This window comes from Berghia stephanieae, chromosome 4 (assembly GCF_034508935.2).
Source record: "Berghia stephanieae isolate SIO BIC M18660-M18661 chromosome 4, UCSD_Bste_1.3, whole genome shotgun sequence".
Classification (NCBI taxonomy): domain Eukaryota; kingdom Metazoa; phylum Mollusca; class Gastropoda; order Nudibranchia; family Aeolidiidae; genus Berghia; species Berghia stephanieae.
In genome coordinates this window covers 48,007,471-48,033,983 of record NC_088363.1, presented here as the reverse complement: position 1 = coordinate 48,033,983, position 26,513 = coordinate 48,007,471, and the positions used below count along the sequence as shown (strand labels likewise).

Below are 26,513 nucleotides of genomic sequence, written 5' to 3'. Positions count from 1 at the left end.
GATTCGTGGCGAGTCGTGTGGCCAAAATAGTTTAGTTTCAATTTCTTTACAGTTTGAAGAAGAATTGGTGATTTTATTCCGATCCTTCTCAGGACTTCTTTGTTTGTTTGTTTTTCAGTCCATGATATTCTGAGTATTTTTCTGTAGCATGCCATTTCAAAAGCTGTGATCTTTGTGCTCTCTGCTTTGCTGATAGTCCATGCTTCGCATCCATATGTTGCAGTTGGGAAAACAACACTTTTGAGGATTTTGATTTTTGTTTGAAATGCACTGCCCTTTCCAGATATTATTCATCTTTTCTAGCTTTGATCTTGCCATTGCTAGTCTCCTCCTGATCTCTGGGGCCGACTTCCCGTTGTACTCAATCCTGGCTCCAAGATATTCAAAATTCTTTACTCTTTCTATTTCTTCTCCATTGATTTTTATGATGGCATCTGTTTTGCATTTGTCAGTATTCATGATTTTGGTCTTCTTTATATTCAGCTTAAGGCCTTTGGTCTCGCTATGTTCCTTTACAGATGTTATTAGATTCTCTAGTCCCCCCGGTGTTGTGGACAATAGTGCAGTGTCGTCTGCGTACCTCAGATCTTTTATGGGTAGACCTTGCATTTTAGGTTCGTTGTAATTACTTCTCCTGACATCGTTTTCCACATCTCGCATTATACCTTCAGTGTAAATGCTGAACAAATGGGGTGATAGAATACATCCCTGTCTTACTCCTTTTGTAACTTTGAACCATTCTGTTGTTCCGCTTTCTAGTTGTACCGCTGATTGTTGGTTCTCATAGAGGGATCTTATCAGGTTTCTAATTCTAGGATCAAAGTTCATCTCCAGGAGAGTTTCCCATAGTTTCTCATGATTAACACAATCAAAAGCTTTCGAATAGTCTATAAAACAAGTGTGGAGGCCAGAATTTACTTCTCGATGCTTCTGAATAATTTGACGCAAATTGAATATGTGGTCTCTTGTCCCTCTGTTTTTTCTAAAACCTGCCTGGGTGTTACTGACTTCTTCTTCCAGTTTACGTTCAATCCTGTTCATGATAATTTTTAGAAGGATTTTGCTTGCATGACTGATGAGTGATATTGTTCGGTAGTTGGAGCATAGTTGTAAGTCTCCTTTCTTAGGCAATGGTATAAAAATTGCTCTCCTCCAATCTGAGGGCCAAATTTCTTTCTCCCAAATTTTCGTACAAAGTCTTAGATATACTTCAACTCCTTCATCTTCGCTTGCTTTTATCATCTCAGCTTGAATGTTGTCACAACCTGGACTTTTCCCATCTTTAAGTGATTTAATTGCCCATTCTATTTCAGATTTTAGAGGTGGTAAGCTAGACTCTTCGTTTTCATTTTGCATGTTGTTTTGCAAAGGTTGGATTTCGTTTATTTGGTCTTCTGTGTACATATCTTCACAATATCTTTTCCACCTATTTGCTAGGTCTTCTGCTTCTGTGAGGGGTTTACCTTGCTCATCTTTTATCACCCCTATTCGTGATTGAAAACTTTTTGTGATGGTTTTTATTTCATCATACATTTCCCTGGTCTTGTTTTCTCTCTGAAGGTCTTCTATTTTTCTCATTTTCTCATGAGATATTCTTTCTTATCCGTTCTGCACAGCTTTTTCACTTCCTTAGCTATCTCTTTGTATACATTGCTATGAGTGCCATGAGTCGTCTTTGCGTCTTTCCTCTCTTTGATTTTGTTTAGTGTATTTTCACTCATCCATGGTTGTTTTTTGCCCCGTTTTTTAGGAAGGTGTTTTTCAGCGGATTCCAAGTATATTTTCCTTGTCTCATTTGCGATCTCATCCGGTTCCTTTTCCTCGATATCTTGAAGTAGCAGTTGGAAACGATTCTTTACTTCAATCGCAAATTCTTCATTGATACTGTCAACTTCGTATCTAATAGGTCTTGTAACTTTATATGTATATATATATATATATATATATATATATATATATATATAGAGAAGAGAGAGAGAGAGGAGAGAGAGAGAGAGAGAGAGAGAGAGAGAGAGAGAGACATGAAGACCTTTCGGCGATATTGCAATTTTTTTTTCTACAGACACAGTTGCTGGGCCAGGTACTCCTTTTACACCTGAGCACGTTGAAAAAAGTAAGAAAAGAGCCTTTTCCAAGGACTCAACTGGACCCGAGTCATCCGAGTTGTAGAGCGAGTGTCAACAACCACAAATCCATACGGGACCGGCAATGGCCCAGATGTATTATGTTCACCCAGCAGTGACTGGGTAGCTGGATTCGTTTTAAATGGCCGAAAGTAGCCTACATTGAGATAAATTAATGTCCTATCCAATGGATAACATTTAATTTTTTCTATAATATTAGATAACATAGATCGGGGCTAAACTACAGCACTGTACAACTCTATTTTTTTATTCACTAAAAGAAACAGTATGGGAAATTGTGGTGGAAGGGGGGCGAAATGACCTGTTGGGACAGTGTTGCTCCGCGATACGGTCTTTGCTTCGTACCCAAAAGGTCCCGAGTTCGATCACCCGCCGCTGCGCGGTGTGGCCTTGAGCAAGTTACCTCTCCTTAGCTCAATTTGCGGCGCTGCACTGTGGCTGAGGCCTCGGTTATTCCAGTCTTCCCTTGGAATAGACCATTCAGACAACTTTTCCCTATAGGATGAGTAAAGGGAATTATATTTATTTTATGTATTGATGAAGGCATTGCAACTACAGCCAGGAACTCGGGGTTTTACATCAACATATTTATTTATCTATTTATATATTTATTTATCTATTTATATATGTATTAATCTGTTTATTTATTTAATTATTTATTTATTTGTTTATCTATTTATTTACTTTCGGTACCATTCTTAACACTGCCATTTCGTCATTCCAGAGGTATGCTGTACCACAGGAGGATTCATCGAACACCGCGGCTTTTTGGGACCTGCGAGATCTTCTCTGAGAAACGCCAGACGCAAGTTCAAGCCCGTGAAATCCGTCCTGGCCAAGTTGCCAATAACTTTAGGAAACTTGAAAGCAAGTGAAAACGTGTTAAGCTCCCAACCAGACTCAAACCAACTCCTAAGCGAAGAGGTGCTCTCGTACCTGAACCACACAGAGCTTTATATTCCATCCACTCCTGAAGAATATTCCAAAGACTGGCCGCAAACCGACCTTGACCCCACCAGCATGGAACTTGCCATCGTTGAGCAATACGAGAAGTTTTTGACGGAGCTAACCGCCATAAACAAACAGGAAACGGAAATGGGGCACAAGCCTGTTCGTGTCCCCAGTTTTGAAGAGTTCCGTTCGGCGGCTTTAGGAGAGAATCACGTATAATAATATGCTAATTGTTTGTGGCCTGCTGTCTCATTGCGGTGTCAAGTTAGGGGGAAAAACCTGATAATATGTCACCCATCGTCTCAAAACGGTGTTATGCCGGGGCGGCTGAGAAGATGATCGTTGAATTTATAGTCAGGAATAGGAGACTTTTGGCAATATTAGTTGTTGCTGTTGTTGTTGTTGTTGTTTTTGTTTTTTTTCAAGACAAAAGAACATGGATTCTTAAGAAGCAAAAAATTAAAATGTCATATCTTTGTTAATTTTAACATCAAATCAACTTTTCATCATCTGGTTCGCCCCCGACATAGTACCGGATTGAGGGGATATGGCACAAATTGAAGGTTGGATTTTAAAATGAATTTTACTTTGAAAACACTTTTACTCATTTGATATACTCAGCTATGATACCGCCTTGATGTGATTGGTCACATTGTAAATTATTATTATTATTATTATTATTATTATTATTATTATTATTATTATTATTATTATTATTATTATTATTATTATTATATTGCCATTATCATTATCGTTATTATTATTATTATTATTATTATTATTATTTATTATTATTATTATTATTATTATTATTATTATTATTATTATTATCATCAGAACTATTATATCAGAACTATTATCATCAGAACTATTATCATTATATATTATCAATATTATTATTATTATTATTATTATTATTATTATTATTATTATTATTATTATTATTATTATTATTATTATTATTATCATCATCATCATCATCTTGATAATGACTTATCACTGTAGCCGTTCGTCTCCAAATCAACCGACTGGGACTCCTCGGCAGCGTCTCAAATTCTAATATCTTGCTATTATGTATGTGTGGAATAGTGTTAATTCATTATAAACTTAAATACTGTCGTATTGTTTTATTACAAAGATACGTTGTATCATTATATTTGCCTATTGTGATAACCACGAGTCTTGCATGGTTTGCAGTTGCTGGAAAAAATAACTACATGATCAACCGTCTCATTGTAGTTTATGCCAGGATGACTTCAAAGATTCAAAATGAATGATAATCTTATCATTTAAAAATTTCGGGTTTCCCCTTTATTTACAAAACACGATGAATGAAATAGTAAGACGAATAAGAGACGTGAGAATGACGAAGTTCAACGCCACTCACACATCTGTCACTCGTCCTCAGTGTTTCATTCATCGTTTTGTTTTGTTGATAAAGGGGAAACCCGAAACGTACACATTATCTGTTTTTGTTTATTAAATTCAAATTTTCATTCAATTTCCTATTTATTTGTTATTTATTTCTTCGAGCTTCAAGCAGCAAGGTTGTCATTACCCAGTATTCTTTGTCGCTGGACGAAAAGTTGACGTCACTATGTCTTTGTTATTGTTTTACTTTTTTTTTTTTTTTTTTGACATCCGTCGTTATGAATAATTCTCACTGAACTGTATTAAACCGTGGCCATCGTTAACTTCTAACCTGACACAAGAATCCACCAGGACTTATAGTTTGACGTCGTTTTTTAGTTTTTTGCACCGTCTAGTGAGTTGTTAGTTAAACTCAAGGGAATAAGTGATCTCATTGGTTGACAAGATTTGTTTTCTTTTGTGACCAAAGACTTGTATTTTGACGTCATTTTTGGGCAGTGTCAGGCTATCTTTTTACAATGGCGATGATTTAACAGAATTTAGATAGAACGAAGTTGACGCCACTCATGTATTTGTTATTGTTGTTTGCCATCCGTGTTTGAGTAATTCTCACTAAACTGTATTATCCAGAATACAAAAGTTCAAGGTTACACATAGATTTGTGTGTTGGTCTGTTATATTTCCGGATGGCAATGTTGTGAGTTTCTTAGCCAAGCACACAGCATCTTAATGTGAATTGGTTTTAATTCCGAACTTCAAATGAGAGACATCGGGCAAGTCTGAAAGACATGGGACAGTTTCTTTAAAATATAAAAAGTTATCATGAAAAGTATTAGGCGGTCTAAGAAAATATAGAGAAATATGTTATTGCGATTATGCGGTCTTGTGATATGACACTCGCGCATAGTTGAGTCCTTGGAAAAGGTTCTTTACTCACATTCTATCACCGTACGCAGGTGTAAAATGAGTACCTGGCCGTTAACAGCGCTGTCTCTTTCCGAAAAAAATTGTAATATCGCCTAACAGGCGTCATGTTCCGTCCTTGATGTTAAGTGTTGCTATTGGCCAAGGAAACCATTGTAAAGTGCTTTGAGCACATTTAGTGGATATAAGGCTATATAAAAGCCCAATATAATTTAATATAATGCTCATTTTTTTCTTTTAGTTTCAAATGATTTTTTTTTTTCATGTGAGCTTTTATGTAGCGCAATATCCACTAAACGTGCTCAAAGCGCTTTACAAGGTCAACAGCAACACGTAACATGTAGAACGAGACATGACGCCATGTTAGGGGATAATATATATTTTTTCCGACAGAGACAACGTTGCTAACGGCCAGGTACTCATTTTACACCTGAGCATAGTGAGAAAATGTAAGTAAAGAGCCTTTTTCAAGGAGTCAACTATGCGCCGAGCGAGGCTCGAACCCAAGACCTTTCGTTCTGAAAGTGCGCGTCATACCACAATACCACATAACCGAACGCATTTAAAATCTTTGAAACAAACCAATAACCAATAAGTTTATAATAAGACTACAAAACAAAGCAATTGTATTAATTCAAGAAAATTATTTAGATTCTTTTTCCAATTTCATTTTAAAGATTAGGAGAAATTGAAAAAAAAATTACTGTCTTTAAGAAACTTATTACTAATGACATCATAAATCAATTTTGAAACAAAACAAAACAAATCAACATCAAAAACATCAACAACAACAACAACAACAACAACAACAATAACAGCAAAGAGAGAAAAGAAACCAGATAGATCAAAAACAAATAAATATGAGGACAAAAATAATCATCTCCAAAAAAATAAACACATTTTTAAGTTTGTATAACTGTGTACTAATCAATACCATTCGGTTACAACAAATGTTGAATTATAACACACAGCACACACACACACACACACACACACACAAACACACACACACACACACACATACACATACAGCCACACAGGTAAATTGCCAAACACCTGTTCGTTAATTAATTACCCTAATGTTTGGTGATACTTGTTTTGTTCCATTCAGCCATTTATACAGAGATGCGTCTCTTTCTCTCTCTCTCTCTCTCTCTCTCTCTCTCTCTCTCTCTCTCTCTCTCTCTATCTCTATCTCTATCTATCTATCTATCTATCTCTATCTCTATCTATCTATCTCTCTTTCTCTCTCTCTCTCTCTCTATCTATCTCTCTCTTTCTCTCTATCTCTATCTATCTCTTTCTCTCAATCCCTCTCTCTCTCTCTCTCTCTCTCTCTCTATCTCTCGTTCTCTCTCTCTCTATCTATCTCTATCTATCTATCTCTTTCTCTCTATCTATCTATCTCTATCTATCTCTTTCTCTCTCTCTCTCTCTCTCTCTCTCTCTCTCTCTCTCTCTCTCTCTCTCTCTCCCTCTCTACTTCAATAACACGATAGTTTCTACCCCGAGTGTTGATCGTATCTACCCCCTAATTTTGTGATAAATTTGTTTGACAAGTTTAAAGAGCATTGCACTATGCGACCTATTCTGTCGTACTCTGAAAATAAACAACACCTTTTTGAAAATTTGGCCAGAACACTCCTCCTTCTAATTACTCGTTTGTCGATCGATTAAAATAACCCTCATCTTGACAAAAACTCTCAAATCTGGAACTTCAAGAAGAGGTCCCAGGATTGAGAGTTTTTGCTAAGATGAGTGTAATTTTAATCGATCGATATTTGAAGGACGAGTTTTCTGGTCAAATTTTAAAAACGAGTTTTTTAGAACACATCAGTTGTGTGAACATTGTTGATTAGTCTCGTTTACCCGATCGTCACCCTTGCGTTGCCTCTCATCAAAATGTCAACGCTTGTAAAATGTAAGATGACCTCTGAACTATTCAATTGGATTCAATAGTCTGATGTCACGTCGCCCAACAATGGTGGCCATCGTGGTTCTAAACAAAGAAAATATGTACTTTTTATTCTTCACATATCACATCTCTTGAAAATTCACGTTTCAATGTAACTGATGTGTAAAAATGAAAATCTTTTACATTTTGAAATAAAGTTTTGGGAGATTTCCAAAATTACAAGTAGATTATTGTCCGTTGTCTCTCGCTTCTTTTTTTATTGGTACAATACAAGTCGTTTTTAGGCGCCTTTTTAATTCAAATTCTTATACCTGAGTCGTATGAGGTAATGTGTGAGAAGTGCCTTACATAGGATTTATTATTAGACTATATTATTAGACACCGCGCCCCTTATATCAATTGCGCCACCTTTCGAGAGCTTATAGTCCTGTCCAAAGGGTAGCATAAAGTATAGTATGTTTCAATGAAGATCTGAAGAGAGGAGGGTCTCCTAAGGGACTGCATGAGGGTGACGGGTGAGCACTTTATTATCCAAGTGCTTTTTAATGTCCTCAAAATGTGATGTGAAAGACCTTAAGTATTGATAAAGAGGTCATGTGAGTTGCTTGACCATAACGATGGCCATAAAATGACCATTACAGCTGGACCATGCGGTTTTGTCGTGATTTACGATTGATATTTTATTTACTTTATCACGAGAGCATCGTTAATTAATTAATGTACTGTGGTGGTGATGAATGTGGTAGCGGTGGTGGTGGTGGTGGTCGTAGTGGTGGTGGTGGTGGTGCTAGTAGTAGTAGTAGTAGTAGTAGTAGTAGTAGTAGTAGTAGTAGTCGTGGTAGTAGTAGCAGTAGTGGTAGTAGTAGCAGTGGTAGTAGTAGTAGTAGTAGTAGTAGTAGTAGTAGTAGTAGTAGTAGTAGTAGTAGTAGTAGTAGTAGTAGTAGTAGTAGTAGTAGTAGTAGTAGTAGTAGTAGTAGTAGTAGTAATAGTAGTAGTAGTAGTAGTAGTAGTAGTAGTAGTAGTAGTAGTAGTAGTAGTAATAGTCCTATTACTACTGCTACTACTGCTACTACTTCTACTACTATTACTACTACTACTACTACTACTACTGCTACTACAATTACTACTACTACTACTACTACTACTACTACTACTACTACTACTAATACTACTACTACTACTTCTACTATTACGACTACTACTACTACTACTACTACTACTTCTACTACTACTACTACTACTACTACTACTAATACTACTACTTCTACTACTACTATTACTACTACTACTACTACTACTACTACTACTACTACTACTACTTCTACTACTAATACTACTACTACTACTATTACTACTCTTACTACTACTTCTACTACTACTACTACTACTACTACTACTACTACTACTACTACTACTACTACTACTACTACTACTATTACAACTAGTACAATTACTACGTCTTCTTCTTCTAACACTACAAGAACTATTACTTAAACTACCAAAAACCACTACTACTATTACTACAGCTGCTGCTACTACAACTAATCTAGGAGGCTCTTTTGACAATACATTAAATAGTTTTAGGACTCACCAGAGCGGCTTGTAAAAAAGACAAACATCTTCATCTTGAGTCAAACTAATATGGCAGGAAGACAAAGGTCTCCCATTTCAAGAATTTAGCCCTTTCTGTGTTGGCATATTGATATGACATCTGGAAACTCACCAAATGAGAGGAGATCGAGAGAAAATTTGATTATTCTTTCAGGTTCAAGTGACCCAGAAGATATTTACGGGTTGTATTAAATGACACGATATTGGAGAAGGATGGGACAGAAAAGATCAACATAGAAGCTAGGATAAGATGGAACTATAGAGGCCATGTCTTAAAGAAAGACCCAGAAGGCGGTGGTATTGTTTCCTTGGAGTGGACTCCTGGAGGAAAGTGAAAGCGAGGTCGCCCAAAACTTTCTGTGTTATTGTTGTCTTCTCCTTCTCCTCCTCCTCCTCCTCCTCCTCCTCCTCCTCCTCCTCCTCCTCCTCCTCTTCTTCTTCTTCTTCTTCTTCTTCTTCTTCTTTACTTCTTCTTCTCTTCTTCTTCTTCTTCTTCTTCTTCTTCTTCTTCTTCTTCTTCTTCTTCTTCTTCTTCTTCTTCTTCTTCTTATTCTTCTTCTTCTTCTTATTCTTTTCATATTTTTTTTAAATCCCCCTCCTCCTTCCCCGACTCTCCCCTTCCTCCTCCGCATCCTCTTCTTCTTCTTCTTTCTCTTCTTCTGCGATTCGTGTAAACAGTTTCACTGACAAAATATAAATAAAAATGTAAAGAATCAGAGTTAGAGATTAATGGGTAAGCTTTGTATAATTTGATCTTTATTTAAGTTTGACTTCATTTTGACTGGTCGTGATCATATCATAGCATACCATCTGAATGGATTTAGGACAACTGACTGAAATCCAAGGTTTGAGAGTGTTTGACAAGATGAGGGCATTTTAATCTATCTAGGCGATTCGAACGGCTATGTGGTCTGGTGGTATGACACTCGCTTTCGGATCGGAATGTCCTGAGTTCGAGTTCGAGCCTCGCTCGGCGCATAGTAAAGTCCTTGGAAAAGGCTCTTTACTCACATTTTCTCACCGTACTCGGGTTTAATATGAGTACCTGACCGTTAACAGCGTTGTCTCTGTCGGAAAAAAACTACATAACCGCCTAACAGGCGTCGTATCTTGTTCTAAATGCTACGTGTTGCTGTTGGTCAGAGATCCTTTGTAAAGCGCTTGGAGCACGTTTAGTGGATATTGCGCTATATAAAATTTCAAAGTTTTTTGTTTTGTTTTGTTTTTGCTTTGTTTTGTCATTGTTTCTTTTCTCTTTTTTTTTTTTTTTTTTTTTTTGGGGGGGGGGGGGGGGGCTTTCTTAAAACATTTTTAAACGTTTGCCTTTTTTTCTTCAGAGTACGGACATTTTGTATTTAAATTTTGATTGCTTAAAAAGATAGTAAGAAAGATCTTCTTTGAGACGTTTGTTGTCTTCTGATATGACATTTTGCTTATGTTCTGAGGTCCCTGGATCGAGTCCTATGATGCAAGATTCAGAAAAAGCTCTTTACATACATTCGCTCATTTTACTCATCTATGTAAAATAAACACCTGACCGGTAATGGTATTGTCTCATCGAAAAAAAAAATTAAGTAACAACTTCATACGCGTTATGTCGTGTGTTACTGTTGACTTTGATCCACATGTAAAGCGCTTTGAGCACATTTAGTTTTTATTGCACTATATAAACATTCAATTTTCCCCTATGGTCCACATCAAAGAAGACATTAGAAATACTACCTTTACGTGTATCACCCCAATTATATAGAAACAGACAGTTCTCTGAAGTGAATCACAGGAAAAACATAAAACAATGATGATGCTTAAATAAATAAATGTCATATTATTCTTTATGCCTCAATGTCCCCAGCATAATAGGCAAAAATCTTGTCGTCTTGCCAACTTATTGTTTGATAGTGACATCGGCCAAACATTAATTACAGGTTATTATTTAACCGAACATCGCCTCCGGCTTTCAGTGCGTGTCAGTTATTTTACATTGCCAGTTCGACTTTTTTTAATGCCAAATCACATTTTTAATGTTACTTGACATGAAAACATTTAGAATTTGCTTTTTCATGTTTGTTTGATTTTTTGTCGTTGCTTTGTTTCATTGTTTTTGTTTGTTTTATTTTTTTGGGCTGTTTTGTTTTTCTTTGTTTATTTTTTTTCTTTTCATTTGTTTGTTTGGGGGTATTGTTTTGTTTGTTTGTTTTATTTGTTTGTTTGTGTGTGTGTGTGTGTGTGTGTTTGTGTTTGTAGTTTTATTACAGTTATGTACTTCACTGAAAATTCAGGACAAAGAGATTGTATTTATACTGCTCTTATCCACGGCAAACATCATGCTTTAAGCGCTTTATAATTACAATTAATAATCTCCTGATTTTACAGCTGGTATATTTTTTAAAAACTGATTAAGACGTTTATGGCACTAGCAGCATATTCTGACAAAGACAAAACTCTCCGAATTTAATCCCATCTCCGAACTTCTTCTTTCAGCCTATCCCTTATTTTCCAGGGTTGCCATAATGAATGCCACATCTCCATGCATCTCGGTTCATAGCACCATCCTCCTCCAGGCCCAGCCTTTCATATCGTCCTTTACCATATCCAACGATCAAGTATATGGGCGTCCCTTTGTCCTCTTTCCCGTTAATTGTATATCCAATACTTTCCTTCCCACGTACTCCCTCTCTTGTGACTCAGCGATTCAGTCTTTGCTGCGTACCCGAAAGGTACCGAGTTCGATCACCCGCCGCTGAGCTGTGTGACCTGCTCATTTTGCGGCGCTGCACTGCGGCTGACGACTGGGTTATTCCAGTCTTCCCTTGGAATAGACCATAGAGACACATTTCCCCTAGGAATTATATTTATTTTATTTTATTTAACATGTCCGAACCATTTAAATCCATCTTCTCTCATCTTTATTGATACATTTTTCACTTCAGTCAATCTTCCATTCTCTGAGATGACCAGGAATTTGTGAGCAAAATGGTTTTTGCTTGAGGTATACAATCAAGGTGTCTAATTGTCAGTTCAAACCCTTGGACCAATTTTTTTGGTTGAGTTTTGTGAGTCTTAGAATGTAGGAATATACCTTAACGACTCGATAAGAAAATTTGAAAACTTATTTAGTCATAATACTGGTTTAAAGCAATGGGAATAAAAATATTTTGTTTTCATTTTAATTAACATTAAAAAATGAAAAATGACACCTATTCAAACTTGGCCATTTTTCACACAGTGATTTGGCCATTTTCTATTATGTTTTGGCTACTTTTACAAAAAAAATTTGGTAATCCTTCGTCACAAAGACAAAAACAAGTTTGTGAGTCGTTCATCCGAGGAAACAAGATATGTAGCCGGATTTTCCAACCTGCGGTGCATTTGGTGTGCAATCTGTTGACCAGGGTGGGAACTTTAAAGGTAAGAATTGGAGTTTGAGTATAGAGTGGGAAATTAAGTTAATTAATTACTACTACTACTACTACTACTACTACTACTACTACTACTACTACTTCTTCTTCTTCTTCTTCTTCTTCTTCTTCTTCTTCTTCTTCTTCTTTTTCTTCTGCTTCTACTAGCACTACAAGAACTGCTACTATAACCACCAAAACCACTACTACTATTACTACTACAGCTGCTACTACTACTACTACTACGACTACTACTACTACTACTACTACTACTACTACTACTACTACTACTACTACTACTACTAATTCTACCAACAACTACTGTTATTCCGTCTTCTTCTATATCTTCATCCATTCATTCCTCCACGTCGTCCACATTTTCCTCCTTTTTCCCCTTCTCCTCAACGTCCTTCAAATATCGATTGGTAAAAATGACTCTCATCTTGTCAAAATCTTTCCAACCTGGGACTTCATTGAATACTTCCTTAAATTCCCGGGTTAAAGAGTTATTTGACGAAATGAGGGCCATTTTAAACGATCGATATTTGAATTGAAGAAATATGAGAGTTTTTATATAGCGCAATACCCACTCGAAGTCTCTTACCGCTTTATAACGGGAAATGCGCTAGATTACCATTCGGATGTGCGCCCTGGAACATCATGATTCGTGGATTATGTGAGCCATTAAGTAAGTCACCTAGTCCAGGCCAACAGCAACACTTACCACGGAGAACGAGATTGTTATGCTATATTACACATCCTTTCATACTGAACAACGCTGTTAAAAACCAGGTACTCATTTTACCCCTGAGTAGGGTGAGAGAATATGAGTAAAGAGCCTGAACAATGCACCGAGCGAGGCTCGAAACCAGGACCTTCCGATCCGAAATCAAGTGTCATACCACAAGACCACATAAAAGTTTTCTGGCCAAAAATGTTTTAAATGCTTTTTTAACGAGTACTCATAGCATGTTGTTGTTGTTGTTCTTCTTCTTCTTCTTTTCTTCTTCTTCTTCTTCTTCTTCTTCTTCTTCTTCTTCTTCTTCTTCTTCTTCTCCTTCTTCTTCTTCTACGTCTTTTCTTTTCTTTTTTGTGTGTGTTTAAAATGGCTACGTATTCTCGTAGATTGCAGACCACTCCAAACATGTCTCCAAGATGGCTCGTCGGTGTCTTCTGCCTCCTGTTGATAGTGCCTGTTCCGGTCACCCCTCAAGTAGCTGTCATTGTACGAATCCTGAAAATTTCACTCTGTACGGTGTGCTCCGGAGTCTTTATTTTGGCAAGTGAGTATCGTATGTATGTTCGTACTACCGTACTCTGAAGGGGGGAAAAAAACAACAGGTTAAAAATGTTGCCAGAAAACTCGCCTTTCAAATATCGATCGAATGAAATGACCTTCATCTTGTCAAAAACTCTCAAACCCGCAACTTTATAATTTAAAGCTCCACGTTTGTGAGTTATTGACCAGATGTCGACCGATATTTGAAGGACGAGTTTTCTGGCTAAATTTTTTAAAAAGTTTGTTGGATATTTATTCAGAGTTCGGCAATACTTTATAGCACTGCAAGGTAAACGATAAAGGTTGGGTTTTTTATTAAGGAACATTAAATGAATTTGTTATTCACGGATTTGTGACTTTTGTGGTGATGGTCCCATAGAGCCGATACATATATTTAATGTTAATTTCTTTCATCACGGATTTGTAAATTTGCATTGATGGGCCCCATCATCGGGCCTTTTACCAAAAAAAAAAGTTTTAATGACTTGAAGACCTAAAGACATATTCATTCTTCTCAATAAAACATGTACACGAAACCCAAGGCTCATCATGTTGAGCATATATTCAAATTTCAGCATCGAAGTAAATCCCCCCCCCCCTCCCCCCTCGACATAATACCGTCTTGAAACAATGGGTCACATTTCCGACTTTTAAAAAACCTGTATCCTGTGTTTCGTTCCACTTTAGTAGTACAGCTTTGTATTCTGGTGATATACTGATATACTTCAGATCTGCTGGTCCGCTAGTTGTGCGACCATGTGGTCGAGTGATATGACAGTCGACAACGAATCGGGTCCTGGGTTCAAGTCCCCAGCGGCTCATAGTCCTTGGAAAAGGCTCTTTACTCACAGTCTCTCACAGTACCCAGGTGTAAAATGAGTCCCTGGCCGTTAACAGCGTTGTCTCTATACGAACAAATTGGCAATATCTCCTTACAGGTGTCTTGTCTCGTCCTACCTGTTAAGTGTTGCTGTTGGCAATGGACCCCTTGTAACGCGCTTTGACGCGCTAACATTTATGGATATTGCACTATATAAAAATTTAACTTTTAAAAAGTTAAAATCTTCTCTGGGTGGCGCAAAGTTGAGTCCATGGAAAAGGCTCTTTATTCACATTCTCTCACCGTAGACGGGTGTAATTAAGTACCTGGTTCTTTCATTATTTGTCCAAAATAATTTTGTCATACCGCCTCGCATGTTTTAATCTCCTCTTTCATGTTAAGGTTTCTGTCAGCTTGGGACCCTTGAAAAGCACCCCGAGCACCTTTTAGTGGTTGTTTTGCTATAACTGGAAGCTCAAGTTATTTTTTACAATGAGTTTTAAAAACTTGTACGGAGGATTGGGGCTATGTAGTCAAATGGTATGACACTCGCCTTCGGATTGGAAGGTCGTGGGTTCGAGTCCCGAGCGGTGCATAGTTGAGTCCTTAGTAAAGGCTCTTTCCTCAAATTCTCTCACCTTACTCAAGCGTTAAATGAGTACCTGGCCTTTAACAGAAATGTAATATAGCCGAGCAGACGTCATGTCTCTTTCTACATGCTAAGCGTTGCTGTTGGCTGAGGACCCCTTGTAACGCGCTTTGAGCACGTTTAGTGGATATTGCGCTATATAAAGGACATTTTCTAGAATTGCAACTTATACCTGTACATATGCGCATACATTTTAATTTCTTTTCGCAGGATGTGCACCTCGAGAGAGATTGTTATGTCGAGTCATCGCCTTCAAACTGAAACTTTTGTGTAACACTTTTCGTAAGTAAATCAGTAAAGCAGGCCCCATTGGCTTTAGTCGGATATTGCCTCTCTGTTTTCCTAATATGAGTAAACTAGACTTGCATTTCAAATACGTGCTTCATTGTGTCAATACGCTTCATCGGTCGTAACGTCACTTCCCTCGTAATGACGCATGGTAACTTAGTAACTGGCTCTAAACTATCGGAGCAATGGCGGACGCCCTTATGAAATATATCTCCAACGAACATAAAGCGTATCCAGAGGAGAAAAAAACAACATTATAAATCTGATCATGTTTTGACTTTTACACATTCTGACCACAAGACATACTAAAAGTTCTAGCCAGCATGAAGAATAAAAAGAACTGATTTTCTTTGTTTAGAACCACGATCGCCGCCGTTGCTGGGCGACGTGACATCAGACTATTGAATCCAATTGTAGACTGATTTTACATCTGAAAGCGAAGGGAAAAGATAAAGACGAATAATAAGAAGAACTACAGAAGTAGCAAACAAAAACATCAAACCAACAATAACAACAACAATATCAATAACAGCAAAAACAAAAAATAGCAGCAGCAGTAGAAGAAGTTGTAGTAGTAGTAGTAGTAGTAGTAGTAGTAGTAGTAGTAGTAGTAGTAGTAGTAGTAGTAGTAGTAGTAGTAGTAGTAGTAGTAGTAGTAGTAGTAGTAGTAATATAAGTAGCAATGATTGTCTTTTAAAATTCCCTTTTTCATTGCTTGATGTATTTCCTCCCTACAGCATGCACTAACTATGGAGCTCCAAGCCAAAGGAAATGCGCTAGATTACCATTCGGATGTTTGCCCTGGAACATCAGGATTCGTGGATTATGTGAGCCATTAAGTAAGTCACCTGGTCCTCCAGGTTGGGGCTTGTCGAAGGGTTAACACCCCTTCCGTAAAACTCAAATTGCTACAGAAACGCAGACGGACAGATCAAATCCTTTTTTTTTAATAGCTTGGGCGACCGAAGAGTTTCTGCATTGACAGAATTTATGAATGAAAGAACCTGATATACAGAGAAGTGATAAGACATGGAACGAGATAACGATTTAAAAATTAGCCCAGGATAGAGAAGGATGGAAACTGTCTGTGGCCTTTACACTAACCCAGGTTGCTGCTGATGATTAAATAACATAAATAGATAAATTTAAAAAATAATCAAAACTATAAATAGATAAGAATTAAAATTCCTTTTATTCATCCTCTATGGAATATTTGTCTTTGGGGTCTAGTATAAGAGAAGAATGGAGTCACCCAGGCGTCAGCCGCGGTGCAGCACCGGAAAGTAAGCTAGGGCGAGGTGACTAGCTCAACGCCTCATACCCGTGACAGGGAATCAAACTCTGTACCTTTTGAGAACGAAGCAAAGACCATACCCCTGAACTACATTGCGTTGTCTCTTTATCTTCTCTTCCTAATTTGTTTCATAAACCGTTGCACCAAGAAGGCGTGCAATGATGTTTTCTGGTCATAGCCAATGACACAAATAGATAATAAGACAACATCGATATGAGTCTGTGCTTTTTAATTATTATTTTTAAAAGACTAGTTTATTAAAGAGCAAAATTAATAATAGGAAACAATAGTGTGATGACAAAATATGGCTCCAATCTCCTTGGAAGTGTAACAGTGACATTGTGCAACTGATCGTCTGGTTTCAGAGTGATGGCATCTTATTTTCTGAAATCCTGGTTGTCTTTAAAGATCATCCATCCTCGCTCTTTTACGCCCCGTAATCATGAAAATAGGCCTATACATTCTGATATTAAAATCGTTATGCTACCTTACGACTGGTCATTTACTTTCAATGTGTTTTGAACCGGAAGAGAGAAAGGTGTGATGTCACAACTTCTGCTCCCCATTCCACACTTATGGTCATTTTTAATCACTTATTGTCATCTAGGTCATCCCAACTGCCATCCGAGATAAAATCCCAACTAGTTAAAAGGTAACATTAGTTACTTTTTTAAAATGAAAAAGTACATTTAATGGCACCTTACAAAGCTTTTATAGTGCTTCAGGCTGCATCGTCCAGCTTTTACAAGCGATGTTTGGATTTATTCTACCTTAGGAAACAATGATTTCTTGAATTATTCCTTTGAACATAAACAAGGTAATCACGTAACGGTTTAAGTATCGTATAAACGGTACATCCAAAACATTCTCTTCTAGCCAAATTCAATCATTCATATTTTTTTTCAGAATTATGCTGTAATAAAGGAGGTTTCAACGCACACAACGATGGTGACTACAATATTAAAAACGGACTTGAAACCAGCCTGAGGTCAAAGTTGAGTAACCTCATGCATGGAAATTCTTCAGCAGCATTTCCCGCGCCCTCGAACGACATCTCAAATTATATTCCCGATGCCGGCCAAATGTATCAAGAAGGTCCACCATCCGCCAATATAACGGATGTTTACATCCCGACGTCACCCCAGGAATACATGAAAGATTGGCCGGCGAATGAGGACGATCTGAAGATTGTAGAACAAACTATCAAGCAACAATTCGACAAATTTATGCTGGAGTTGCACGCGGTCAATAAACAGGAAACGGAACTTGGAAGAGAAGCTGTTAGAATCCCCAGCTTTGAAGAGTTCCGTTCGGTGGCGTTAGGGGAGACGACATTATAAGTCGTGTCGAATTGATGTTAGATATTAATGAAAGTTGGCAATATGTTACCTTATAGAAATAAATAAATGTCATATATTTTATGTAATCAGTATCAGGTGAAGGATAATCTATAATCTAGTTTATTTATAATTCATTTTATCTTTACTACTACAGTCATTTTTATTTATGATAAAAAATTATAACTGAACAACAATGTTATATAGAGCCATTTTAAAGTTTTATTATGCGCCAACACATTTCAAATGCTTTATTTGTTCCCCAACAGGCATTTTAAGCACCTGTTCAATTTTCTTTTGTGAAAGTTACCAGATCGGTTCACATTTTGAGAGAAAACTTTTATTTTTTCAATTGATGCTGATCAACGTGTGACCATTCACGCCTGGGTCAAATGTGAGGATTATTTTTGTACAAAGAATTCATTAAACGTAATATTATAGACAAACACACGGCCAATGTTTGTTATCATTGTCATTCGTTTTTGGTCACTATGAAGACTCGATATGACGGGATTCGAACTCACAACATGTGGTTGGAACATTAGTAAAAGCAGAAATGGTATAGTTAATCAACTATCAAATACGAATACCATTCCCTATCAAGGTTTTATGTTCCAATGCTTACCGTGTCGTATATTCGGCCATAATATGATATTTCCATACCGAATTGCTCAGTTTCGCTCTTGAAATAAAATTAGAAGAAAAAAAAGCAGTTAGATTTTTTTTCATTTAACAACCCAATAAACGTGCAATTTGACAATAAAAAAGTGTGACCCACCTACTCAAAGCGGTATTATGTCGGGATACACTCGGTTAGGGAAATTGAATTCATATCCACAAATATCAAACTTGGGTTTACTTTCTCTACGTCATGGTGGAATATAAATACTATTTATTGCTTTTCAAAAACTTCTAAGGTCCGATTTCTCATCATTCTATCTCTAAATTTACATTTTTGGGATATGAAGCATCCCGACATAATACCGTTTTGAGACGGTGGGACACAAATGTCTCAAAAGACATCAAACGACGCCTCTTATGCGGTTGACAGCAAATAATTTGACCTACTTTCGATTTCTTCTTAACCAATCGTAATATTACGTTTCTATTTATTTTAAATCTTACCTCATTTTGATTGGTTTGCAAGAGCGGGAGGGGGGAAGAAGACTGCCAAAGGAACGTTTGCTGAGACTTTCTATATATGTTTCAGACTGAACATGTATTATCCCAATAACATACCAGTTCGTTGTTGTGGGTCTCGTATATTATTTCCATATTCAAATGATTATTTTTACTCTGTATTTTAATCAGTAAAGTTTTCTTCCTATGCTTTAAATAAAACTGAAAAACAAAACATGCAATTTTATTTTGTTCAATTTTTCGCCTCTTTGTACGACATCTGCTATAGCTTATAAGTCACTGCCTTATTGATTTGAACCTAAAGGGGTCTGGATAGCTCAATCGGTAGCGCACTCCCCTCATCACCAAATGGAACGGTTTCGATTCCGGGTTGAGCCGAAGCTTTTTCTGCGCGGTCTGTCAGTCGATCTGTGATTGGGTAGTTGGATCTGAAGGGATCTTATCACCATCTTCATCATCATCATTATCATCATCATCATCATCATCATCATCATCATCATCATCATCATCATCATCATCATCATCATCATCATCATCATCATCATCATCATCAACAACAACAACAAGAACAACAACATCATCCTGATCATTACCCTATTCTTGTTAGATACATACACTCCCCCCACCCCATCCCCCTCTCCGTTTTTGAGACAGACTGGCGTCCTAGGCTGGGTTTGGTGCCATGAATGCATCACAGTCAATCATTAATATGTCATATACATCTTTATGAGGTTTCTTTGTTGTTGTTGTTGTTTTTTTTTTTTTTTGTTTTTTTTTGTTTTTTTTTTTTTTGTTTTGTTTTTTTTTTTTTTTATTTATTTTTGTTGGTTTTTTTTTCTTTTGTTTGGTTTTATTTGGAGGGGTGGGGGGTGGGGGGTATGTTTAATATTTTATTTTATTTTTGGTTAATTGCTGTTGTTTTTTGGGGGGAGGTGGCTTGGTTTTTTGGGGGTTTTTTTTTTTGGGGGGGGGGCGGGGGGGGGATGTTGCTTTCTTGTCGTTTTGTTTTTGTTGTCTTTTCCCTTTGTTTTATTTGTTCGTTTATTTTCACATGACTCAAGACTCACGGCGTAGTTACATTAACAAACATTGGGGTGTCTAACGGGTGTTGATCGGAGGGAGTCTTGTGATGAAATGTGACCCGCCGCCTCTAACGGCATTAAATCGGGATGATCAAAGTGCTGAGAATAGAACCTATGACCAAAAACATTAGATTTGTGTTGAGTCCATGTATGTATTTTTGAAGAAGAAATATAGAATTTTAAAGTGCTGAAAACCGAAATTTCGCTTTCTTGACCAGCTAAGCTTAAAATTGACCTTTCAGGATCTTGTTCATCCCGACATAATACCGTTTTGAGACGATGGGGAAAAAATGCAATACAAGTAGATAGTTACGCCTGGCTATGTGGTCTAGTGGTATGACACCCGCTTTCGGATCGGAAGGTCCTGGATTCGAGCCTCGCTCGGCGCATAGTTTTGAGTCATTGGAAAAGGCTCTTTACTCACATTCTCTCTCTCACCGTACTCGTGTGTAAAATGAGGACCTGGCCTTTAACAGCGTTGTCTCTGTCAGAAAAAAAATTGTCATATCGCCTAACATGCGTCATGTCTCGTTCTACATGTTACACATTGCTGTTGGTCAGGGATCCCATGAAAAACGCTTTGAGCACATTTAGTGGATATTGCGCTATATAAAAGCTCATTTTTGGCGTTCTCTAAAGTACGCGCACTCTTGTATGACCTATACCCAAGTACCCATTCACACCTATGCAAGATTCGAATTGAACAAAATGAGTATGTCTTTACCACGCGATACAATGCCATAATCATAATTTTTACAGTCATTTTCACCTACCTAGTATTTGATCACGCTCAACGTCGGTTGACGCTTGTTGCAAGACAAGACACATAACCATTAAAAAAACAACTTGAGCTTTTATTAAGAGCAATATCCACTAAACGTTGCTCAAAGCGCTTGACAAAGGGTCCCTGACCAACAGCAAGACGAAACATGAGAAATGAGACATGACGCCTAATAGGCGATATTACAATTTTTCCGACAGAAACAACGCTGATAAAGGCCATATACTCATTTTACACCTGAGTACGTTGAGAGAATATGAGTAAAGAGACTGTTCCAAGGACTCAAATATGCGACGAGCGACCACATAGCCGCACGCCTTACTATCTACTTTTACTGCATTTTTTTCCATATTGCTTGCTGCATGAATAAATGAACAACGAGGAGGCAAATTAACCACATTGATTACGTGGAAAAGTTCCGTATAAATGTTTATAACTTATTTCTCATTTATCTAATTTGCTATTTTCTTTTCTTTACTTCCGTCAGGCTGTGTGGACCAAAATAAATAAAAAGAATTATGCCTTTAAACGCTGAATTGGGAGATGCCGTCGCCTAGACATTCCATGAAAGAATATTACAGATAATCTATCAAACAAACGTCTGATATCAACAGAAATCACCAAACGTGTTAATCATTGTGACCAAATAGGGGGTTAAAATGATTGTCCATGGGAAAAAAACGAAAATGCCTGAAGCCTTTTATAAACTGAGCTTATATAGAGAGCAATATCCACTAAACATGCTGAAAGCGCTTTACAAGGGATCCCTGGACAACAGCAACTCATAACATGTAGGACGTGACATGTTAGGCTATATTATATATTTTTTTCCGACAGAGACAACGATGTTAACGGCCAGTTACTTATATTACCCCAGAGTACGTTGAGAGATTGTGAGTAAAGAGCTTTTCCAAGGACCCCATTATGAGCCGAGCGAGGCTCGAACCCGGGACCGTCCGATCCAAAAGCGAGTGCCATACCACGATACCACATAGCCCACTCGAACATTGTGTGTTGACAAAGACCCTATTATTTCCAGCCCACCAGCTGATTCATGACACACGGTCATAAGTAAATGTGAAATAAATTAAGAATGTTTAATCATTAACTAAATTAGGAGTCGTGCGCATTTCCTCAATTCACTCCCTAATCCTTAACATTGTTTCATAGTCCTTTTAGACAAACCACTGGTAGAATGCTGGTCTCGTGTTGAAAGACACCCTATCGCTCACGTTCAGCACAACATATTCAGCTTATTCTTGGCGTCGATAAAAAAGAAGTAGTCCTTCAGAGCCATAACCTATGGATCCCGAATTTATTCCGGTTTCTATATCGTGAAAAGGACAAAGGCAATTTCTTGCTACTCTTTGGATAGGACGCTTGTCTATCGCAAAGTACTTCCCACCTTCACTAACAGACCCAACTAACATATAACTGCTGGGTGGACAGGGGGTCAAGAAAAAAGTCTCGATTTCGGTCCCTTTGAGTGTGAAACAAGTGCTCTACCAACTGAGCTATCGGACCCCAAGGCGCTGATAAATAAATATTAAATTAGTAATTGTCAGTTAAAGAACTAAATTTAGAGTCGAGCGCATTCCCTCAATGCATTCCCTTGCTTAGCCTTGACCTTGCTAAACAATCCTCTGGGGCATAACCAACCACTGTGTGTAAATTTTAGTTGCGTCTACAAAAACCCTATCACGTCTTGACCGCTATCACCATCACGAACACCAGCTGCTGATTCGGGGCTCAGATAGATAGATGGGTTGCGAATCGCTAATTAGTTTACGGTACGTAACGATCAGTAACAACGACTGTGATAAATGGTTACGTCGACAAAGCACGGGCCCGTGACAACTTTAACACCTCATGCTTATTGACTCATTACATATGGATTAATTCACCCCTTATCTTGACAGCTGAGGTCACTTTGATCGCTTAGGCATATCTAAAAAGGTCTAGAGCCGTTGGGGGTGGGGGGGGGGGGGGGGGCGAAAAATAATATATGAATGTCCTTCACACACATTTGTTTCATGAAGTCGAAGTACGCCAGTCAATCATAAAGTACTTTCCATCAAGTATAACGGACCCAGCTACCCAATTACTGCTGTTTAGAATAAGACCATTTATGTAGTGAAAGCTCATTTCAAGGATTTGAGGTGCTCAATATGCTTTACGCTTTACGCTTCAATTATTCTCCAAGCAGGCCACATGGTGCCAATTTTTCTTTTCATAATGTGTAAATCGCCTCTTAGACGGGTACTGGAACAAAAAACACTACCCACAATAATAGCCAGGTATTCATTAAAGCTGTCGAATGGAGTTATGTGCACAATATGCAATACCCAGTAAAATACAATACCTTCGACAGAATTTTGCGATTTCTGTCACCCATTCGGTTAATGACCATGCTCAGCATCACTTTTGTGACAAGACGAGATATCGCTCTATAAGCCATCGGAGTCACCAACGAATGCAATCTTCATAGTTAAAATTTCGTGATGCCATAATTCCTTTAGGAGACAAAGTGGCCGAGTGGTTAAGGCATTGCACTGTGATCCGGATGACCCGGGTTCGAGCCCCGCTTCAGGCACTTTTGTTTTATTTCCTTGAGCAAGATTATTAACCCCAATTTGCTCACTTGGACAACATGGGTGATTCCTGTTGACATCAGACATCTTGTTTGATGAGTTATCTATATTCCTTCGTGGAATGCCTAGGCGACGATATCTTACGATATCGTGGCGCAAAAGGCATACTTATTTTTCCTATTAAATACATAGTTCCTTTAGGATAATGAAAGATGCAAAATGCTTTTTTATGTGGACTTGGTACCACCGATATGGCCGTGTGTCTAGACTAGAAGCACAACCTTTGTTTTGTGCTATGTTGTCTTGTGGTATAACACTCGCTTTCGGATCGGAAGATCCTGGGTTCGAGCCTCGCTCGACGCATAGTTGAGTCATTCTCTCACCGTACTCAGGTGTAAAATGAGTACCTGGCCGTTAGCAGCGTTGTCTTTGTGCAAAAAAAATTGTAATATCGCCTAACAGGCATCGTGTCTCGTCCTACGTGTTAAATGTTGCTGTTGGCCTTGTAAATCGCTTTGAGCACGTATAGTGGTTATTACGCGATATAAAAGCTCAATATTTTTAATGTTTTAAAGGTATATTTCTTCTAATAACACCAACTGGCCACTAATTCATATCTCGGAAAAAAAAAATCAAGAAAAGAGCGATTTGCACCATTCCTTGCCATATATTGCCATTATTTTTTAATATTTTGGATCTAACCCAAAATTAACCTTAAAATGAGCAAAACCTTGCTGGGAGGAGGGTGGGGATTGTGTGTGTGTGTGTGTGTGTGTGTGTGTGTGTGTATGTGTGAGTGTGTGAATGAGGCAGCGTGGCTCAGCCGTACGGTGTTTGCTTCGTACCCGAAAGGTGCCGAGTTCGATCACCCGCCGCTGCGCTCAATTTGCGGCGCTGCACTGCCGTGGACGCCTGGGTTATTCCAGTCTTCCCTTGGAATAGACCCTAGAGACAAATTCCACCTAATGGATGAATGAAGGGAATTTTATTTATTTAAAATCTATTTTAAAGAATATCATATAAATGTATATATCCATCTGGTAATAAAGAGGTAATCATACTGGTCTGCCATGTAAACACGCATTACGGAATGTGTTGGTTTTGGTATGATCTACTCACGATGTGTTGTGACCTGAAATAGGGAACAAAAGTGTGATGTCAAAAACCTGGTTCCAATCTCATTGGAAATGTAAAACCACTATTCCGGATGACTGAATACATACCTTGTGTAAATGATCGTCTGGCTTCAGAGTGATAGCATCTTATTTTTGTTTTGTTTTTTGTCTAAATATAATATGCTGATGGTCAAGAAAGATCATTCATCCTCGTTCTCTATCGTCCTGTAATCCTAAAAATCTGCCTATACACCCTGCTACTAAAGTAGTGATGCCCTTGTTTTACGATTCAATGTGTAATCTATTCATTGTTAGTCCTCTAAAGAGCTGGAAACATACAGACTTCCAAGGATTTTGAAACAGGAAAAGTAAAAGGTGTGACGTCACAACTTTTCTGCTCTATAGTCGCCAGACATTCTTGAGGGTGTTGGGTCTACCTTAAAATGGGCCTTAACGTGAATAAAACAGTTCTGGAGTTGTTGTTTTTTTTTATGTTTGTTTCTTTTGTGTTTTTTTGTTGTTTCTTTTTTTGGTTGGGTTTTTTATGGGGGGGGGGGGGGGGGGGGGTTCGAGGAGGGGGGGGGAGGGGGATATCACCTACATATATATTTTAATCTTGTAATCAAGAGATAATCCTACTTTCCTGTCATGTGAAAACATTACGGAATGTGTTGCTTTTGGTGTGATCTTCTCACAAACTATTGCAGCTGGAATATGGAAGCACAGTGTGATGTCAAAAGAAAGGGTTCCTATTTCATTGGAAGTGTAAAACCACTTTTCCTTAGGACAGGATACATACGAGTACCTTGTGCAATTCATTTTCTGGTTTCAGAGTGATGTTATCTTATTTTCTAGTCTAAATATATTATGCTCGTAGTCAATTAAGACTCTCGCTCTTTAACGTCCCGTATTATAGATAGTATGCGCTTGTCCATGAAGCTCACAACATTGCCATCCGGAAGTATAACGGGCCAATCTTAAACGTTTATAGTCTGGTTAACATAGTTTAGTGAGAATTGTTCATAAATGTGGATAGCAAAAAACAATAACAAAGACGTGAGTGCCGTCAATTTCTATGCATCTTCTTCTTTCAGCTTATCCCGCATTTTGCGGGGTTGCCATAATGAATTATACATCGTGTTATTGAAATAGTTATGCCCCCTTTATGTAACCTAATCACTATTATTACTCCGAAGGACTGTTTACATAATATACCCTCCCACTTATTTAGTTCGGCTATGTGGTCTTGTGGTATGGCACTCGCTTTCAGATCGGAAGGTCCTGGGTTCGAACCTTTCTCGGCGCGTAGTTGAGTCCTTGGAAAAGGCTCTTTACTCACATTCTCATCGTACTTAGGTGTAAAATGAGTACCTGGCCGTTAACAGCGTTGTCTCTGTCGGAAAAAAAATTGTAATTACAGGTGTCATGTCCCGTCCTTCTGTTGAGTGTTGCTGTTGGCCAGGGACCCATTGTAAAGCGCGTTGAGCACGTTTAGTGGATATTGCGCTATATTAAAGCTCAAAAGCTCAAGCTCGATGGAATGAAAGCTAAAAGATAATTAAAAAATATTAAATATCAAAATGTTTCGAACCATGAAATTTTGTTTATAAATATTGCTTCCGATTGAAGTATGTCATAGGATCAGAAGATCCAGGGATCGAGTCCCACTTTGAGCTGAGCACTGTCGAGTCATTGGAAAAGGCTCTTTACTCACATTCTATCACGTACTGAGTTGTAAAATGAGTACTTGGTCGAACAAAAAAATGTAATATCACCTAATAGGCGTCATGTCTCTACTTTCATCTTAGGTGTTGCTGTTGGCT

General features: G+C 37.9%; 1 protein-coding gene across 1 annotated transcript; it reads left to right on the top strand.

Moving 5' to 3' along the window:
* Window positions 1-12,203: 12,203 nt before the first annotated feature.
* On the top strand, window positions 12,204-19,335 carry LOC144970729 (uncharacterized). The gene is made up of 5 exons (XM_078910686.1): window positions 12,204-12,324; window positions 13,440-13,597; window positions 15,273-15,344; window positions 16,088-16,189; window positions 17,551-19,335. The coding sequence occupies exons 2-5, from the start codon at window positions 13,459-13,461 to the stop codon at window positions 17,982-17,984; spliced, it is 747 nt and encodes a 248-aa protein (XP_078766812.1). The 5' UTR covers window positions 12,204-12,324; window positions 13,440-13,458; the 3' UTR covers window positions 17,985-19,335.
* Window positions 19,336-26,513: the final 7,178 nt, after the last annotated feature.

Bases quoted from the DNA above. Each gene is read 5' to 3' on its own strand.
- LOC144970729 (XM_078910686.1), top strand. From the start codon at position 13,459: ATGTCTCCAAGATGGCTCGTCGGTGTCTTCTGCCTCCTGTTGATAGTG. The intron at 13,598-15,272 runs GTGAGTATCGTA...TTCTTTTCGCAG, and splicing joins CGGAGTCTTTATTTTGGCAA to GATGTGCACCTCGAGAGAGA. The intron at 16,190-17,550 runs GTAAGTCACCTG...ATTTTTTTTCAG, and splicing joins TGGATTATGTGAGCCATTAA to AATTATGCTGTAATAAAGGA.